Source organism: Dermacentor albipictus, chromosome 5 (assembly GCF_038994185.2).
Source record: "Dermacentor albipictus isolate Rhodes 1998 colony chromosome 5, USDA_Dalb.pri_finalv2, whole genome shotgun sequence".
Lineage (NCBI taxonomy): Eukaryota > Metazoa > Arthropoda > Arachnida > Ixodida > Ixodidae > Dermacentor > Dermacentor albipictus.
Genome location: NC_091825.1, coordinates 106,471,008 through 106,492,371, shown reverse-complemented (window position 1 = coordinate 106,492,371; position 21,364 = coordinate 106,471,008). Strand labels below are relative to the sequence as shown.

Here is a 21,364-nt window from a genome sequence, read left to right as displayed (position 1 = left end):
ACAATGTGCAACAACACCCACATGCATCCACCCGTATCCCCCAGACAAGTGCAAGACCCCACTCCCCTGAAAAAAAAAAAAAAATTGCTTCTGGCTAGGTCACTGTCTTCAACACAACCACTAGCAACTTCTTCCTGTTGATGGTTCCACTTTATTAAACCCTCCAATCTGTTTCCAAAACACTCGGACAATATACCTCATTTAGAGCTAAGGACATAATTAAAGTTATTTTGTAGCATAGTCGCCGGTGAAAGTTTCAAAAGTAGACTCAATTCATATCGAAACAAGGGAAGGGAATCTTAGGGATAATTGGGGGATAATATTAGGAAAATATTAGGGTATCTAATATTACACACTGATTTTTCGTATTCAAAAACGAACTATTAATTATTCAAATATTGGAAACTAACCAAGTATTGCACAACTTACTATTAAATCCTTGCTACTGTATCCTGTCTGCTAAACAAAGTAATGAAAATTATCAGAAATGAAAGGACAACAAAAGGTTTCAAAGCAATGCAGATGCAAAATGGGTAATGCAAGTTTTGTTTTAAGCTTCATGGCAGAAGCCTACATGACAACAGTGATTTTTGTATGTAGCTTTTGTTTTAGCCTTTCTGGAAGTTAGCTGTGTAGAAGTTTTACCTTCTACATTAAGACGAGTGGTGTTTTCCTCATAATGGGTCCGTTTACATGCATTTACGGCACACAAGTACATCAGCAGCTTTTTTTTTTTTTTCACAACTTTGGTCTTTTTTCGGCGACCACTTCTTTAACGTTTTTGGAAAGCAAGTCATACAGCAGCCATTCACTCTTGAAAAGCTTGTTTGTAACCAGACTCTAAATATGTTGAGAAGCTATTCATGCAGTTTTTTAATGACAATTAGTGATCTTGTGTATAAAACAGATCCTTTGTTCCTGATAGTTAGCTGCCTTTCTTTTACACTATTCAGTAAAGGCGTGGTACCTAATTATACTGAAATATGTATTCCTGCTGTATATATATGTTGGTGTTTGACTACTCAATATTCAAAACTCATCCATATTAAAAAAAAATTGATATTCGCCTATATCTAACTGAAACATTTAATCCTTTAAACATAATGGGGTATTTGCCAGTTGATACTAGACTGCTTACTCCTGCAGGTGTGCTGCAATGTTGAAAATGTTACAGCTACTCAAATTTACTCTCATCACACAAGGATGAACATCATTCTTGTGGGCATCTTGTTTCAAATATCTATTCCTGCTGCTTTACTGCCAAGGCTGCTATGTACATCAAACCAATCCATAGCATTCTCCACAGGAAAGCACCAAGAATGTTGTTAGAGAATGAAAACTCCTACCAGACGGATAATGACTGTCATCATTAGGCAAGAGCACATTATAAAAAAATAAAGAACAGATCTATACAAACATCAGTGCTTACAGAGTCATGCACAGTAAGCAATTATTTCGGACTCCAATACTGTGCAATCATGTTTAGGGAGCCATATGATATGTATAGACCTCTGGGATGCTATAATAAAAGTTGTGCTTGCAGCTCAACCTTTTTGCATGCCCTTACGAAAATATCTTAAATTATTTAAACTTAGGTTGCAAATGCAAGAAAGCTGGCAATTAATTTCACTTTCAACACGCATATGTAACCCACTATTACTTTCCAATCTTGAGCACCTGGGCCAATCCCAACATTGGTTACACTAGTTAGGCATGCACAGAGGAAACAGTCCATAATGGGCACCTAAGCGCTATTTGCTGTAAGAGATCAAAATATTTAGGTGTGTCCATTGCTGTTATAATCACACAAGTGATTCTGAACATACTGTGACAAGAAGAGAGAACTTGCCTTCAACATCTGAAGCAGGTTTGTTAGGGAAAAGTCGTGAAACAGCACGACGTCCACGATAAACTGGAAGACAGCATGGCCTAGCTTGAAGGAGATGGACGGCTCTAAAAGGACCTATAGAAGCATCATGCTTGAGCACGGCAGTATATATGCACAACACAGGTGGCTGCCACAATGCACCAAAGTTGTTTGTGGAGAGAGCTATCGGCACCATAAAAAATAAGTTGCACTTCAAGGAACAGATTCTTTATTTTAAAAAAAAGGAAGTTGATTTCTTGGACTTTATTGACTTCCATGTGGTTGTAAATAAAAAGGATACTTATGCTTCTCACTCACTGCAACTTAAAGTGGCACTAAAGCTTTTCTTGGCCACGGTAAAAAAAAACGTTCTCCATCTGTAGACGAAGCCACCATGAACATGCAAGCTAGATGCTATTAACACTCAGGGATGGAAGCGGCCAAGGAAGTTTTGGAGCAGCAAATTTGGCGCTTTGGAGCATGTTTGGAGCTCGAATTGCCTGTTTTGGAGCAGTAAATAGGCATTTTAGAGCAGCTTGATAAAGGTCAGTATGAGTGAAATACAGGCATATGAAGAAAATGTGCTCCTTATTCTACTTATAACACTATTAGGTTACAACAGATCAGTTCAGCGGAAGCCCGAAAGGCAAGAAAAATTCATGACAGGAAAAAAAATTGTCATCCACCTGACATCCACCATGAAGTTGCAAAGGCAACCCCTACGGGTTTCTTAAAAACCACCATTAAGTTACATACTGGATGTGCCAACTATACGCGTCCAAGAAAAAAATAACCGAGGGCATTACATGAAAGCACCCACTTGACTTGTGCTAATGCAAGTTGAGTGATCTTTTTTTTAATAAACAAGAAACTAGTATTTCATTTTAATGAACTAACATTTATTACCTTACTTATTCAATAAGGTGGCAATGTAAAGGTTCTGAAATATGTCGAGAAATTCCTGACAACTGCATATATAGCAACCTAGGTCTTGTGTGGTTCTTTTTTTAAAAGAAAAAAAGAGAAAAACAACAAAAGAAAGCCTGCAATGTTTTTTTTTTACATCCTCGCGAGAATGTGTACCAGCACCAGTAATATAACTGGTCTCAGAAACATACGAACCTAGATTGCTGTCTCCTAACGGTTCAGAAAGTGAATTTTTATAAGATCATGCTACTTTGCTTTTGACAGGGACCAAAGATGCGCGCCAAAACGTTCTGACACAGTGAGAAAAATGCGCGGCAGCTCGTTCCCAGTGCCCAAGAGGTTTGCATAAAGATTGATGCAATCTTTGGTGTGCAGAAGCCTTCCAACAGTCACAGCATCTTCTTTTTAATTTATTTTATTTTACAGGCTTTCTTTCTCATTAAAGACTCAATAAACTCGTTTTCACAAATTTTTCATTTTTCTAAATACTATTATCGGTCCTCTGTCAACATCATCCATAACTTTTTCATTGACATCTCATTGATTATGTAAATTTATAAATTTAGCTTATTGAACATACTCATGCACAATGAACAAGAAATATTCACAGTTCGCCACCATGAACAACACCTATCAAGGTACAGTGAACGCCACTCACATAGTGCCCTCTGGTCATTTTTAATTCTTGGTGACCTTCAGTTAAGATATCAGAATACTGCACAATAAATGTGAAGTGACATACTGGTCATTGCACGTTTTCCAGTATTTCACATCACTTACCAAGAAAAGGCTCTAAGATATTTTTGAAAACAATAAAGGGATAAAAATATGCACTGGCTTTCCGGTCTGCATCGTCCACCGGTATTTTTAATAAGCTCGATTATTCAGGCTTACTCGTGGTTCCGCCACAGGAGCCATAAAGCCAACGAAAAACGGTAACCGACGTTTCGTGCACTGAACGATAGATTTAAAAAATTTTTGTACTCAACCTCTGCAAGTCGTGTCGTGAACATCATTGCCGCCAACACAATTTTGGAAGCTTGTGGTTTCGCCGAATGTTTAATTACGACCACAATTCGGCTGCTAAGGTTGACTACATCCTTTACGAAACTTTACATCCTTGGCTTGCGTTCTGTGGCAGCAAGAGCCTGATTTTGTGGTGTGGCCGGGCTGAAAATCGTATAGCCTGAGTGCAAATTTGAGTGAATACTGCGGTTGCCATTGGATATTTATGACCAAAAAATTTCATGAAAGCAAGCACGTTATTTGTCGGCATGATGCACTATCATCCCAGTAACTAGATGTGGTGCAGGTGCAAAATAGATTTAAAATGTCACACGGATGGCGTTTGCCCATTAATTGATGCAGATGTGCCAATAGAGTGCGAAAGCAAGTGCTAAAATGTATAATGAAACTGATGAGCTACATGCTGAGCAAACTGTATGAACCTAGTCATTCAGCAACACTTTCCTTGCTGACTGCCCCATGAAATGAGCGCCAGTTCAAATTGTACTTAGCTGGTCCACGTATACGCAAACACATAACACTTATATAAAACATTCGTAATGCGTTGCATAGCACAAAACAGTTTTCATTTTCTTGCAGCCTAGTTACAATTATGCCACCAAACACATCCACACTCCAAAGACGACACTGAAACATTACTTAGGCTTGGATTGCAGGACTAGACGATAGCCAAGGCATGTGTATGGCTTTGCGGTTGCCGGTGAACACACATATCCTGCCAAATTTGAGAACTTCATACGAAATTAATGTTTTGGCGCTGGCTGGCACAGCTTGACGGTTTGATGCGTGACGGTGCAATTGGCACAGCACTTCCGTCCCTGAACACTGCGAGCAGTGCGTACTACGTACACTATGTGCACTGCGCACCTACAATCTCATGCAACAAATCCCTTGCTTTTTCCTGCAGATTGTTGAAACTGCACTTTTTCCACCTTAGAAAAGAGCAGTGATGACATTATATAAAGCATTATGGCCCATAGAGACTACCCACTGGGTAAATGCGTGCCCTTTCGCAAATTTCTCTCTCTTTTTTTTGAGAATGAAAATGCAGCAGTTTTTAATGTGTCCCATCAGTCTTGTCACTGCTCCTTCATTGCCCTCGGGCACCTTTGCCAGACAACAGTTTTGAAGGGTTACTATAAGTGCACCGTGGAATGAAGAAAAGGAAGAAAGGAGAAATAGAGACCGGACATTGTTATTGGTGCCACCTGAGCCAAGGGGATGAGTTGTGGGGGAACAGGGAAAGTTAACACTATATCAATATATTCGTACTTGCAAACTGGGTTCTTTCAAAAAAGATTCTTCAGGGATAGACCATATTTAACTGCGTAAGGTGCCACCCTCATGTAAGGCTCCCGCTCCCACTTTGGAACGAAAATTTATTGGAAAAAAAGTTTTGCTAAGCCTCGCACAGTGCTTGTGTCTAACTGATGCTGCTACTAGATGGCACAAGTTACTGTCCTGCCAACATTAGCATCATCTTAAGTACTGCACCGGATCATGTGATATAGGTTAAGCACGCTTTAACAGCATCAGCTGTGCTGCAGCTTGTTATTTAGCTGCATCATGCTTTTAGGTGCACGAAGAGGGCGTTGCTGCAAAAGGTGTGCCCATGGATGTAGAACACATGGCATGTGTGATTTTGTTTCATGCGCTCATCAAGAGCTTCAAGGTGACAGCAATCTCAAACAGAACTGGACAGTACAGGGGACAACCAGCTTCGGAGAATGCTGATGACGACAGCGTATCAAACGATGAGGGCAGCGGAATCCATGAGGATGATTAATTAAAGGTGTTCATAGCCAACCACGAATGGTTGCACTATTCTGAATAGCAGTCTGAGCAGAGTTTGAGGCTTCAGTAAGCACTCGTAAGCCTGCCTCGTGTTAGGCCTGCACCTTGCAAATAATCCAGAAAAAAAATTGTGGGTCTTACAGGAGTTAATACAGTGTCCTTTGAAAGGCATCGCACTCATTCTAGTGTGTTCACTTTCAAGGCCTGTTAAGCATACAATCTAATGATTCTGTGGTGACTGGACAGATCGAGCAACAGAGACTAATGGTCCACGCGGGCGCTAGTCCTACTGAAAATGCCAGCACTGTCAATCACATGCATTTGCTACGAAAAGAAGGGGGACCAAGAAGCCCAATTTTGTTAATCACAACCACATGAAGCTAGACACAAGCAGCAGGTGGCTTTAATGGCTCTGGGGCAATTAATTTTTTTAAGCATAAGGCACACATAAATGTGCACTGCTACCCAGCAGTGGTAGTTCACCAGCATGCATTAGGTGTGCCAGTGCAAACATGTACATCCTGAACTTGTTATGAAACACACTGCCGCCTCCAATGACTCTGGACACATCCAAGTAAGTCAAGAGCTCATAGCAGCCCTTACTGTAATGTCACCACAAAGTTAAAAACATCTGCCATCAGCACATCTAGCACATAGCTGTCAACAATGCAAGCCGAACCAGCAAAGTGGAATAGTGTTCCCATGTGCAATCACATGTACAAAATAAGTAACCCTCAGAGCAGCAACAGCAGCACAAACATTCAAACAGGCCACGACATTGAGTTCAATTGTGTCAGAGTCCCCTTTATTGAGATTCAAATGTGCACACATATTTTTCTACCATTCACGAGTAAATCTGACAAACACTAACATCACGTGCTTAGCTGCTAAATGAGACAACAAAAATGCAATCTCTGTGCAAAATCATAACACCAACAGGCTAGCACTCCTCTAGATATAGTATCTGGCAGGCAAAATATATTTTGTAAGTTGTTGAAATTGACATGCAAGCCACTGCAAAGAATCATGAACTTTTTTTCTAAAAGGACAATTGTAGCACAGTTACATGTATAAGAAGAAAAAAAAAGATAGAGACAGAACACCTTTTTTTTTTACCCATGTACTCGCGCTACGGTCTTCCTCTGAGAAATGGCATGCCAAACAAGACCAAATTGTCGCGAATGTGAACGTAGCATTAGTCTAACCACTGCTGATTAAGAAAACCAAAATACAAAAGAAAGAGTGGTAAGATGAATGCAGCCACTTTACCTTCTCGAAAACTTGACTCAGGTACTCCGTAACAGGCATGGGAAAGAATGTCTCAATGGCCAGGCATGATGAGGCACTCTGTGGGATCATGTTGTGTATTGCCATTACAGTTGTTGAAACACCAAAGATGAGAACTATAGGCAGCTTCTCCAGGTATTTGCTGAAAGAAAAGGGGCATGCACCAAGCAAGACAGTTTCAGGCTTCAGAGATACTTGCACCCTTCAACAGGCATTTGGTCACACAGTAAGATGAACAATGCCACTAGTGCATCGCAATGCAAAAAAAAAAAAAGAAAAACCATATCTGCACGGAAAACAACATATGGGTCAGCTGTAACAATGGGAAAATAAACGTTCAACAACTGCTGCTACAAATACGCATGCCAAGGTAATGCTTCAGAATCGCAAGCATTAACAAAAATAATTATGTTTTGAAATATCCTGCAAATATGTTAACTTCTCATCAGACCTGTGCTGCAAAATCAGTTAGTATGTGCAGTGCGCAAGAAAAAAAGTGTTGGAAGACAAACATCTGGGTAGCTGGTGGGTTCACCGTGTGGTCGTGTAACATGTTAGCCCTTTGTTGCGTTTGGTAGTAATGATTTATACCATGCAGGTATCTAAAATGGTTGGTGCTTTCCAAGTACAGTACACATTAAATAAGTGAAGTTTGCTCATATAACCATGTTATTTCTCAGAACTTTCACACATTCCACACATGCATACACAAAAAAACTCACAGAGAAATGTGAGGCACTGCCGGCTGATTGTATTGCTGCTGTGCAATGCAAGACATGCTAAACCTAAATTTTCAACAGATTGTATTAAATGGCACCAGAAAGAAGATAATGAAGATACAGTTTACAAAAATAGGGATGAGTTCAGTATGTTGCACACATATTAAAGAGCTACTAAGAGCAAATAGAAGTAAGTGAAGCTAGAGTGTAACAAAATGTCCACAGTGTCACTTCTACTAAGAACACAGGTTTCCAAACAAGAAAATTACATAGATGTAAAACAGGATTAGCACTACAGTGAGAATTCAGTACCAGCTCCCATGACATAATGTGTCCTGCCTATAATTGGTAGGCTGCAGTTAATCAGTAAAAGGCAAAGGTTTATTATGCTGCATTTCACCATGAAAGAAAATTCAATTTATTTATTTCCAATACTGTGAGCCCTGCCGGGCGGTTACAGGGTGGGAATACAGAGCACAAAGTTCACGCAAAGAATGCAGTCAAATTTTCTTCAAAACAGTCCACCCTGTTATTGCTCGGAAACATACAAGAATTCAAGTTATTCCACACAATTGTCTTGACAATGAAAGAGTGCTTAAAGACATCAACTCTTGGCACATAAGGCATTATAGCGTAATTGTGGTTAGTTCGTGGTGAAACCCTTCCAGGAGGCTTCAAATACAAACTGGAATTCAGGTTCAGGTTATCGTGATAGAGTTGATATAAAAACTTAAGGCGCGCGATTTTCCTGTGCACAGCCAACGTAGTGAGACCAGCCCTGGCGACCATGGAGGTTACTGAGTGAGTTTTGTCGTAATCAGAAAAAATAAACCTAACCGCCATTCGCTGAATGCGCTCTAGTTTATCTGTTATGTATTGTTGATGAGGGTCCCAAATTATACAAGCATACTCTAAATTTGGTCTAACAATGGTAGTGTATGCCTTAAGTTTAATATCTGGTGCAGCATCTCTCAATTTACGCCGTAACAAACCAAGCTTGCGCTCGGCTGGTCCACATATGTTTTTGACCTGTTCATTCCAGTTGAGGTTACTAGTGATAGTTACGCCAAGATATTTCAGCTTTGTGGAACGCTTAATGACATTATTATTTACAGCGTACGAAAACATCAACGGAGTTTTCTTATTCGTAACTGTCATGCAAACAGATTTATCAAAATTGATTTGCATATGCCATTTTTCACACCAGTTATAAATTCGACATAAAGCATCATTTAGTCGTTCTTGGTCAGAAACACTTTGACTGAATTGGTTTGATTTTTCTACAGAAGAACTTCCTGCCAAGTCTTCCTGCTACCCTGTCATTTTTATTTGTATAAGTGTGGCACCTTCTATGAGCCAGCCATAAAGTATACATTCGGTAGAACCAAGCTGAGCATGACCTTCAACATTGCTCACAATGTTAACATGCTCCAATTAATTGTGGGCATTTGAACTAAGCAATAATTGTGTTCAGTCACAGCTTTTCCATCAACTAGAGCCACCTCATGGAAAGAAGAAAATGTGCTGATGTTTCTAGAAGAGTAATAAAACAATCATAATTTATTGCATACAGTGCAAGAGAACACAAAGGATGAGTAGGGAGACATCAAGACAATCACTAGGCACCTTAAAGGGGCGCTAAAACACTTTTTGAACATAGCAAGAAAAGGTTGCCAATCTGTAGAAGAGGCTCTATGAACATATGAGCCAAATATTATGGCCCTGCATGCAGAGGAGATTTACATTCTCCTATCAAAAATTGTGAAAAGTTGCTTGCTCTCATTTTTGCACTTTTTCTGGCTCATTGGCTTACCAAGTGTCTTCTCATGATAAGAGTGGCATTTCTGGTTATTGTATTGTGGTTACTATTGTGGTTACTGTAATTTACTAATTCAGGTGAAATCATTTTTCTCTTAGTGTCCTTTTTCAATATGCCTTGATTCCCTTTGTGTCGAACATAAGGCATTTTGATGTCTTTGAGACTTGGCAGGAAGTTCTTCTGTAGAAAAATCAAACCAATTTCTCTTTGGAATTCTTTGGTGCCGTTTGCAAGTCCTGACAAACGGGCCCATTTGGAACAAATTAATGCAATGTTTGCCACTGCTGTCTCTAAATTTCCTAACAACACACAGCAATCTACATTCCCACTAAGCTGCACCTAAAACACTCCTCTGCAGTTGAGTTTTCACAAGCAACATAACTCTTGCAGTACTCTTCTTGCAACTAGAGAAAGACATTTAGGAGATGCATTTTCTGCTTACAAGGTGACAGGGCACCAGAGAACTCATTCTAGGCAGTATAGAGAGAAATTGAGACCTAGAGTAAGAAAAACATTAATAGGAAGCATGACATCATAAAGCTAGCCTTGGCAAGTCAACCTCTACTGACAGTGCCCAACCCCTTTTCTTCGGGGGATTGGTGGCACGCTGACTCTAGGCTAAAGGGCCCTGCATCTGGCAGTACTTGTTCTTGTGACAGCGATCAGCATGCTTTCATCATGATCGTATCGTGCCATGCTCTCGGTCCCTCGCAGCAACATGCAAGGTGGCTAGATGTTGCTGCTTACCTATCATGTAGTGAGGGTTCTTTTAACATTAGCCTTCTTGTAAATTATATGACTAGGCTTCCACACAGTCATGTGATGCTCCCTCCTAGGTATAAAAAGAAAAATCCAAGGACACCTAAGCATTTCTTACAAGTTGCGAATGCGAAAGCATTAATGCCCGATTGAACGCTGCTGAGGGGTCTGAGTTAGGAACTCGTGGGCAAGTGAGTGCATTGAGACACTTGGCACATTTTGATTTGGCCTTACCAAGGCACAGTTAGAATGTGGGTGAGAGCTTGCACGGACAAGGAATGCGCGGATAACACAGGCTTCCGAACGCAAGAGTGACTTGGTGTTGTGGCAATGCCCTTGCCCCTCACGCAACACCTGGCATGCTACTGCCACAGCAAGTATTCCCTTTCACCCACTCTGCTCCGTTAAGGCGCGTTCGTGCTGTGGCGTTGTATCCAATCATCAATGGGAATTTAGGTGTCGTTTCACTGCTACAGACGCGTGACACCAGATTTTTTGCTCAATGAGCCATATGGCTCTCTTACATAAAAAATTTATTCGGTGCTGCATGGAATGGAACCCCCGTCCCACGGTTTCCTCAAGCACAGCCCGACACCTTAGCACACTGCCCGACCAATGGCCCCATCCCTCCTAGTGAATGCAAGAAACATTACCTGCAAATCAGTATGAAATCTTGCAAGGCCGATACCTTAAATCCTTCCAAGTCTTCCAGTATGACAATAATAGGGTCTTCCTTGCAAATTCCACAGACGCTTTTCTTCTGTCGCTTGGATGGTGAGCCTGGAATCTGACAGTGGGACCGGTTTTTCAAGGAATCCATCTACACAATACACCTCACTCAGCAACTTACCTTAACCACTGCTGATTCATGCCATTCTGCCAGCATGGACATCGTACATACATTTCTCTTGACTTCGGCATCTTCAGATCCAGATCTCTGAGTACAACAAACATCATGCCTTACTTGGTGGCATGATCCCTTGCAAGCAACACCATGTTGATGTGTACAAAAATCAATGACAGATGAACACTATTTTTCTCTGCTGATGTCAATTTAAATGCAACATATTACAAGTGCATGCTACCTACAAGTACAGGTTGCATCAATATGAAAGAGAACACCTAATTTGTACACAAGCAACAATTACTTCCAATATGTGACCTCATATTTCACTCAAATACTTGCCCAGTAGCTCTTTTATCAGATTATCCCCTCATGCTTTCTTGATTTCAATGAAACAACATCGATTACATATTGAATGCACGTAATGAGCCCTTGTATAATGATCCTTATTGTACAGGGCATGTCGCTCCTAAGCATCAACTATTTAGCACTGCAACACACAAAAGTCCATTACTTGCAGTAAGTATGAATGTTCCTTTAATAGATAGTTTTAGCTTGTCTGTAAACATATTACAGTTAGGGAATACCATGTTGCCAGTGTCATGGATGGCAGCAGCAATGCTGGTAGTGGTCTCTTGTGATGCTATGTCCAACCTCAACATGTTACAATATATTTTGTTACATGGGTGCTCTCGTTGAAGGAAATATTAAAAGGGACATCATTATGTCCCTTCTGACTGTTTATGCCAGCAGCTAACTAGAATATGGTTGCTCCCTTCAATGATAGCACTGTGTCCTCTATGGTCACAAGATGGCGCCAACATGGGCACTCCTGCAAATGTTCTGGGTAACTCAGTATTCTGTGAAGTGCAGTATCTTTACAGACAAATTAAAGCACTCTAATGTCGTGCTTTGTCAAGTGAAGTTTTACTGTAGTGCATTCTGAGCAATGAGAAGTCGAACTAATGCTTCAAGTCAGTCAAATTACCTGCATAATGTCCATGACGACTTTCTGTATCATAGCAGCAATGGAATTGCAATCCTTTGCATGTAGCCTAGCAACCATCTGAGTAACAGATGTGTGCAGCTTCGTCGCCAGAAGATCGAAGACAGCATTGTGGTCAGACATGTTGACACCTGGATTTGTGAGAGAATTGGAGTGCTTGTCTTGTCATTGATAATCACAAAGATGTACAAAGGGTTCCAAATCCCAAAATGGAAGATGAAAATTCGTTAGCTACCCCCCAAAGCCCAACGTATCTTTTTGCTATGCTGACTTTGATATATCAAAATTCTGACTTAGCCAAGAATAACTTAACAGAAAGCCCATTATAGCATTTTTCATAAGGTGGAGTGATTTATGCACAAGTGTACATGCCCAGTCTGTGAAATTGGCGAGATTAAGCCAGAGGCTGCCGAGCTGGGAGAGGGAAGTGAATGCTGGAGAAGGAGGGTGCCTGGAGGTAGAGAGAAGGAGTGTGCGCCAGGGAACTTATGGAGGAGCGTACGGCAAAGGAGGAAGGAGGCAGAGTGTCGCAGAGGAAGAGGATAGAACGAGGTGCACTGAGTTCACCTCCTCTATCAGTTGCTATGAACTCAGTGTGCGCCTTGGATGTACTGGGTTCGTCTGGTGATCGAGAGGCCAAGCACTGAGTAATAAGAACGAAGCAGCAACGCAAGCGGCACCACGCCAAGCGCGAGTCGAAGACTACCAAAAGACGTGGGCTCCTGAAGAAAATGCTAGGTGGCTTGCAACAGTGCAGGTCTATCGGGCAATATTGCAAAGCCAGAACAACACCCATATGCTTGCACATAATCAGAGTTCATGAAATGAAACGTCTATATAATTTTTCAGTCATGGAGAGTTCTGTAAATGAAATAGTAATAATGGTACTAATTACTCGAATAATTATTTTTATTCAGTGCCATGCAATCTTTTTTTTGTTCAAATTTACACTCTATGACCAAAGAAGGAAAAGATGAAGAAGCTGTCGCAATTCTTTTTTTTGTGTGTGTGATGTGGCATGGTGTTTGGGTTTTGTGAACTTAAAGGGCCCTTCATGAGGTTTGGCCATTTTGAATGGATGTGCGTAGCTTACTTCACACACTAATGACCGTATCTGCAAAGCATTACAGTGCTGTGTGCACCCAGGAGAACAGCTGAAATTTCAAACCATATGTGGTGTGTCCTCCATCTCAAGAAAGGCACGTTCCCAGTAAGAGAGTCAAGGTAACATGCACAAATGCCGTGGTGCTTCTAAAACCAGTCCTAGCAATGTCACACACCATGGCACGTTACTCCAGAAATTGGACAATTGTGCCGAACAATGTGCTGAATGTGAAGAAAAAGAACAAGGTGGCAGGGCTCATCTATTGAACCTAATGTGGTCCCTCGGCTCTGGTATGAGAGAAGTAGGGGAAGGAACGTCGCTTGCGGACACTACTGGAGGCAGAGAGAGAGTGTGTCTCTGTTGTAAACCACGCTCACCTCATGGCAGTTAGTAACATGGCTTTCAATTTCTTTTATCTCCTCGAATAATGAAGCAATCAAGAAAATTATTTTGGTAAAACGATCTCTAGACGGTGTTTTAGAACTTCCAGGGTAGAAGTAAAATTTGCAATAGGGCCTGGCGAGGTACCCTTTAGTAGATATCACATCATGCATAGGTAAATATCTTACCAAACAACAAGGTAAAAGAAAGCAAGAGTTAGAAACTTCTGACGTCTTGTGCCACGCACAAGAGCTCGTGCCGCACTAACCGATCATGCATTGTTATGTATGAACAAGAGCTCTTATGCATTTGTCCATTTAACATTGCTATTGGTCAACACAAGCACTTTAAACAAAAACCGCAACAAAAACCATCAATGACGATTGCCATAGAGCTACATAATGCCACAGTGCAAGTACACAAAGTTTATGACCACTTCAGAGCTTAGCACCACATGAGCATGCAGAACTTTGATTGTGTTGAACTATACAGCAAGGTACAAAAAGATAAGCTATTTTGCATATCGGGTCTTTTGAGCGAAACTGCTCAGAAAGTAGGCACTGCGTTATGCCAGTCCACTAGCCTTGGACAATATCCTCCTGAACACTTCTTGTCATATTCTTTGCACTACGTAGCCTACCTATTGTACACACAACGTGCATATTCCAAACACATATCAGGAGGACAACCTAATCAAACAGCAAGTATGAAAATATGCACATGCCAATGAAATAAAGTTTTATAATAACTGGAGAGGTTAGCCAAGCAAGAGGCTTGGCATGGCATTGCAGGTTTAATGCATGCTAAGGGATGAAAGAATGAGAAACAATAAACACAAATGCGTACTTGCACAGAAAATAAGACAACAGTTCAACACATAGACAACAGTGAGCACCATCCAATGAACAGAGTCAAAAGTGGAGCTATTCAGCACCAACAACAAACAAAATGCTATGCATCCCTATGGCAGTAGTATATAACCTGTTTAACGCTAGCAAATGCACAGGCAACTGATAGCTCAATTTTATGCGAAGCATATTACGAGGGCTCAACCCAGCTCCTCAGGCGCGGCAGTGACCATGAAATCACGTGACACCGTGACGTCACGACAGAGGAGAAGTGGCTTTGGCTCAACTCTTGCAAGACGGGCTGGGTGGGAATCGAACCAGGGTCTCCGGAGTGTGGGACGGAGACGCTACCACTGAGCCACGAGTACAACGCTTCAAAGCGGTACAAAAGCGCCTCTAGTGAATGCGGTGTTGCCTTAGAAACGCGCTGTTTCTAAGGCGTGCGTCTCTTGCTCAGGCGCACATTTCGTTGCCGCGCCGAACGCTGCTTTGCTCGACGCTCACCGCGTCCAATGCGGGGCGCGTAGTCGCTGCCCTGTAGCCCATTGTCTTACACCCCTTGGCGGGTCGACGGGAACGCTGTCGCGTTCCACTCTTGAAGGCGAAGAAGTAATGCATGAGTTGTTTCTTCGTCTAGCCGAACCAAATATAGCCAAGCAACAGCAGTTCACCAGGCTAAACAGTGGTTCAACAACTAAAATAAAGGCTAGTATGCTTCGCATCCTGGGCTTAACCTTACCTAAGCCACAGCCATTTTTTCACAAAAAACACAATAAAGGTTTTTTTTTGTCATGTGTAGCTTTACAACCAATTTGTAATGGACTGTAACAATCAAAACTTAGTGGTCAACAATAAAGGACAAAATATATATCAGAGAAAAAAGTTTTTTTTTTCTAATCTTTAGCATGTGAAACTTTAATTGCAGTGGACTCTCAGCGTATTGAATGCAGCTGATGCCGATAAATTATGACAGGCTGTTCTGACCAGAATTACAGAACCAAAAATATTAAAAGGACAGAAAGCAGAAAGACAGTAATACAAGAAAAAGAATTTATTTATTTTGAATTCAGTGTAATGTGGAACACTTAGCAAGAAAGTCGGGTCATTCCAAAGAAGGTAATATATATCACAGGCATGCTATGCGAAATTTCAGGCAAGTTGTCACATGAGAGAAAAATGTAACATCCACTGTTAGCATGTACCTTCTCATATAAGTGGTCAATTAAAGTAAGATGCCACGTGAATGTGAAAGGTCATCCTGGTATTAAAAATTTACTTCTAGAAACCGCCGGTACGATGAAAAACCTTGCAAGCCAGTTTCTGCAACAATCTTTTGCTACCATTTTCTTTCAAGGAGTTCTATTACTACTGCTGACAATCACTGGCAGTCACAATTTCTGGTTGCCACGTATCTCGTGCAAGCATAAGCATTATTTCTCCAAATGGTATACTGTACTGTCCATTTACCATAAGTTATAATGCTGAGCAGGTAGAGCAATGTTTTTTTTTTCTTTTCGTTTTATGGACTATACTGAACATTCAACTTGTATAAAAATCAATCTGGTTGAAATAAAAAGTTATTACTAGGAAATTTTCGAATTTTGTGATTAATATAGTTACAAGAGGATATAACTTTCAGCTGACGATTGGCAAGTGAAAGATACAGGCAGTGGGAAGTGCTTGGACAGATGTTCTAGACCTCATGTTGAGCCTGCAACCTGTAAGGGCGTCAGTGACGCCTTCTGCAGCCTTTGTAAGCATGGATGACAACAATTTATGCAAATAAGGTTGTAGTATTACTAATGTGAAGTATTATTATCACAAAAAGCACATACCCATCATGAGGGCTGCAACAGGTATATCCAGTCTCAGCGATGCCTCAGTCAAGGCAGGATTATGCGACTGAACAAATGACATTACATTGTTGAGAACATCAGTGTGTGCCTCTGCCTGGCACCTCTGTGAAAAAGATGTTGGGCAGTGTTACCAGCGTGCTCAGCTCAATGGAAGAAAAGCACAGAAAACTGACTTCAAGCCAAGACAAGCAGTCCTCAGAATCAGGCTTGCCCAATTGTTTTCTCTTTAGTTTGTTTAATATTCACATGCTATATGGTTCTGCTTTGGACTTTTACAGTGAGGAATGACAGTAAATATTTACAGCTAATCTCAGATTTTGACCTTTCTTTCCCTTTTGTTAAATCATCATCTGGTCACTAAAGAATCTGCTCCAATGGATACTGCAACTGACATACTCAAGGCAGATTCTATGGCAGAACAGAAGCTGTCAGATGCTAGGTGCTTCTATGTGGAGTCCCCCACAAAAACCAACCAAGCCTGGTGCTGCTTAACTGAGGTGATCAGACAAGAACATCTGTATTTGGCACAAAACCAGGGAGCAATGTTAGGCAAGGACTTAATAGTATAGGATCTGTTAGCACATGCCAAATTGCATCCTTGTGCTTTCTTACATAGCAAACGCCAGGTGTCGAGGCATGGTGTCGACACCTGGCATGGCCAGGTGTCGCCAGGTGTCGAGGCATAAAAATGGCAGTAAATTTTTATGACAGCGTGCTGTCAGAACGCAATGATAGCAGTAGCTTATATGAAAGCAGTGTCTGTTTCAACTGGTGTGATGGATGGATGGATGATTGAGGCTCAACCCTTTGAATCGGGTGGCGGCGGCGCGCGCCACCTAGCCTTTGATGTGCGAGAATGCACTGCGCCCTCTACTAACTGAAACATACACCACTTTCCTAGCATAACCTTCTGCAATCATAACGATTCTGACTACACGCTGGCAAAAAATGGCTGTATTTACAGGCCCATGCGCAATGTCGTGTCTCGACACTAGGTGCTTGCACTGCCAGAGGGTGCAACAGTTTGTCCCTACATGCACATACTAACATTTACAAAAGCACAGAAACAGCAAGATACAAAACTATGATCGATACAAAACTATGAAACGTGACCTTTCTATTTCTAATCAATAATTTGCACTTTTTTTTTACTATGTAGACAGAGTGTTAATAAAACAATGCTGTGCGATCATACAAGCTTTATATTTGATTACACATGACAAGAAGCTAACAGCCAGCAAATAGGTTTGCTGGTGAAGTAAATCCGCAGTGTATCAGTGAAGTTGTATGTTTAACCTGCTGCTCGTGTGTGTTGGGGCCTCAGGTAGCACGGTATGCATTAAGGAGAGGTCATCCCACTTAGGACATCCTACGTTGTTAGCGCTTTTACTAGCTGTGAAGAATGAGCATTGCGTTGCGCAAGTCTCTTTTCAACAGCCCTGTTGAAAACTGGCTTGTTTCTTTTAGAAGCTTCCACTAAAATTATCAATAAACTGCAATTGAAAGGCAGCACAACAGCCTTTCAACTGAATTCGCGTTCGAAGCCAAGGCAATAATTATTACACTTCAGTACAGCAACCATCATGAGACTTGGAAAAAAAAACTTGAAATAAAAGAGATGGGTACGGACAAGACCGAACAGACGGTCTCTCACCAGCACTTCACTTTCCAAGTATTCCCAGGTCTCCCGGAATATTGTATACCTGCGACCAATTTCCTGTTCCGTAGATCGCACAAGCTTGTTTGGTTTTGTTTTCCGAGGCAACGAAACAAAACACGCCTGTAAGTCAAACATATAAGAAAGAATTTAGATATCGGCTTGGTTTTACAGTAAAAAAAAAGGGGGGGGGGAAGAATACAAGAAGTTAGCGCATGTTTCGAGGTTGTCTCGCCATGAAGCGGACACCTGACACCTACGGTATGAAACAGGACATCAAGGAAAAGAGGCTGATAGAGAAGAGAGAGCTGGGATCCTAAACACGAAAGACAAGCACGGAAGAACAAGTCAATTCTGATCACAATCTTACTTGCGATATGCTCTTCAGCTCCTCCATTGCAAGTACAGTTATGTCAGGCTATACTGTAAAGTAAACCACAGAAGAAAGAAAGACTCAGGTAAATGACATGTTCTCGGAGTGCGCCTGAAATAAAGCCAATAAAGCGCGCCAGTTCCAAAACATGCGGGTAATGCGGGCTCGCTTGGTAAGCTTGGCTTGGCTCGGCTGCGATTCTGAAAACAGCCACGGGCATGACGGGAAAGTATGGCGGCAACCCGCCGTGGTTGCTCAGTGGCTATGGTGTTGGGCTGCTGAGCACGAGGTCGCGGGATCGAATCCCGGCCACGGCGGCCGCATTTCGATGGGGGCGAAATGCGAAAACACCCGTGTGCTTAGATTTAGGTGCACGTTAAAGAACCCCAGGTGGTCAAAATTTCCGGAGTCCTCCACTACGGCGTGCCTCATAATCAGAAAGTGGTTTTGGCACGTAAAACCCCAAATATTAAATTATTAAAGTATGGCGGCGGGTCATTTAAAAGCAGCTGTATTGTAGCTGTATACGTAGGGAATTTACCATCTGTGACTTTACTTTCTACCACATTGGCAGCACTATTGCGAGCATTTGTACCCATTACTTGCTGCAGGGCTAAAGAGAGACATCAGTCCTCGCTTGGATCAGCATCAGTAAAACGCTTATTGAACAGGGCCGAAGCTTGGCCGAAGCATGAGCTTTTATGTGGCTTTTATTCTGTGCGTGCCAGCCGGAACCACTCAACATTGCACCACGTGCTTCAATTGATAAGTGCGGATCGTCTATCGAGGTGACCCATTCACTCAAAGAAATAGTGGTGGTATTTATGACGAGACGTTCACTTGTGGAGTCGCCAGCCGTTTGTGCGCAGGCGCGAGTAAGAGCGGGCGTGAGAGAGAAAACGTGTTGTACGCGTTATTCTATGTAGTCATGCCCAGCGTTTTTAGATCTCCGCAGCAGCGTTTTTAGATCTCTCTAAAAACGTTGCACCGCAGTCCTTCTCTCGCGCCTGCGCACAAACGGCTGGCGATCCCTCAAATGAACGTCTCGTGTATTGATCTTCTCAAGAGCATTTGATTCCTTTAATTGTGGAAAAGAGCCAATCGCGATCGAGTAATCTTATCTTAATTGGACTCGATCGCGATCGGAAGCGCACCGTTCTATTGGGGCGTAGTATTTCTGTACTGACTGGACAAACAGCTGCATTTAATTTTTAGATTATTCATGTTGACTGCTTCAACATTATATAGTGTTTCGTTTTTTGTATCACTGTTGTTTATTATTAACCGCTCTTATTTTCAATGTCAACTTAAGTAGACAATGTTGAATGCTAACTAGAAAATCCGCCAATTACGATACTCCCTAATGCGAAATTTGAGTGCATCTCTGAGTGCAATCTGTCTCGTGTGGCACATTCTAAATGGAGCAAAGTGTGGCGTGTCTGTCTCGCTAATCGGGAGATCGCGAGAGGCAGCGCGTGGGTTCACAGCAGCTGCCGCAGACAGACCTCTGTTCATGCAGCACTTTGTTTCCATGTAGACGATGCACGCTACTCTGGCGCCACATCGTAGCCAATGTCGCTGCACAGTCCGTCTTGTGTGGCATTACGTTTTTTTTTCTCGCGCTTTCGTTCCACCAATAAATCGTGCCTCCAGCGTCGGCATGCAACAACACCCAAGGAAGCGTCACATCAAGCCTTAATTGTAGCCGCTCGCCATTGCCTCTTGCAGGAGCAGTGATACTGGTCAAACACGCTGGTACCACAGAACACCTATGCCGGTACCGTGGATGAGCGTAGCCCTCCCCATCTCGGAAATGCATGAGATCGCCCAAGCGGCTGTGGATGCCATGGCCGCCAGCAACTCAGCGCATACGCAGGCCGTCTCCCCTCCCCTGCTCCTCCACTTTCTGCCTCATGGTTACACTGTACCCTCCTCCTACGCTTTCCTCCTCCTCTCTTCGATGTGGCCTTTCTGTCATCTGCCGCTGGGCTCTGTGTTCACTTTCATTCTTCACGGCGCTCTTTCTCCCGATTAAGCAGCCACCGCTCGCCGCAGAAACAAGCTATTAAGAGCTGCACTCTAAAAATTACTGTGGAAATTTCCTAGTGGGACATATCAGATAGTCCGTAAGCATTCTTTCCAGTCGCTCATCTAACACACATACGTCTCTGAAGTACCCGAATGCACCCGGTCGTGTGCGTATATGTGTGTGTGTGTGTGTGTGTATATTGTCACAAGCTGTCATGAACCACGCCTGCCGCGCAAACAACCAGATGAAAGAAGGAAGAGAACGACGTGAGCCAAGCTGCCGCGAGACCGCTCTTCAACAACCGCGCCTATCAACCAGATTCATCTGGTTCTGCATTAAAACACCTCATGTGTAACAATATATATATATATATATATATATATATATATATATATATATATATTTGAAGGCAAGGTGTCACCGGATCCTGGAAGTGCAAAAAGGTGTGTTGACACTGAAGAGAAAATTATGTTTTTATTAGTAAACTGACCTAAACGGCCGTGGGCCCAGCCTTCGTCAGAAACGTCACTTGATTAAAGAAATATTTTTTTCACTTCTGCGTCAGCACCCCTTCTCATACTTCGTTATATATATATACCCCATAAGATCCCATGGATACTTATGGAGCACATCGCGTCATGTATTACAGACAGATGTCCAAGTGAAGTAGCCCTGTAGTGCTTACGCATTAAAAGAAAATGGAGGCCTTTTTTTTTTCTAGGGAGACAAGCTGGTTTAACTATTTTTTGAGCTTTTTTTATCTCCCTTTATTATTATTCTAAACATATACGATACAAAAAAGCAAACAGCAATATCCGAAGGGAAGCTGAGAGGCATTACCTTAGGAAGCTTTCATATGCGCTCGCACTCTACCATAGGGCAAAGGTGTGCTTATCAAGACTTCCCGATTACCTACAGTGCTGCTCATTGACACTACCGATCCACTGAACTGTTCACAAGTTCACGGAATGGTATTTTTTTTTCTCAATTTTCATACAAGTGTTCTGTAGTGCTTTACAGGCTGTTTAAAAGTCGCTGCTATGTATGCATCTATAGAGACAACAACA

General features: G+C 42.0%; 1 protein-coding gene across 2 annotated transcripts in view; it reads right to left on the bottom strand.

Moving 5' to 3' along the window:
* Positions 1–20,125, bottom strand: part of Orc3 (origin recognition complex subunit 3) — a 39,684-nt gene extending 19,559 nt beyond the window's left edge. The window contains exons 1-9 of one of the 2 annotated variants that reach the window (XM_070538691.1): positions 19,982–20,125; positions 18,266–18,318; positions 17,893–18,018; positions 16,218–16,341; positions 12,031–12,179; positions 11,049–11,135; positions 10,852–10,985; positions 6,884–7,043; positions 1,850–1,963 (exon numbers count right to left, since the gene is read on the bottom strand). In XM_070538691.1, coding sequence (XP_070394792.1) covers positions 1,850–1,963; positions 6,884–7,043; positions 10,852–10,985; positions 11,049–11,135; positions 12,031–12,179; positions 16,218–16,341; positions 17,893–18,018; positions 18,266–18,292 — 921 coding nt within the window. In that variant the 5' untranslated portion in view covers positions 18,293–18,318; positions 19,982–20,125. Of the gene's footprint in view, positions 1–1,849; positions 1,964–6,883; positions 7,044–10,851; positions 10,986–11,048; positions 11,136–12,030; positions 12,180–16,217; positions 16,342–17,892; positions 18,019–18,265; positions 18,319–18,809; positions 18,829–19,981 lie in introns of those variants that run through there. The other variant, XM_070538692.1, reaches the window with a different exon arrangement.
* Between the last annotated feature and the right edge of the window lie 1,239 nt (positions 20,126–21,364).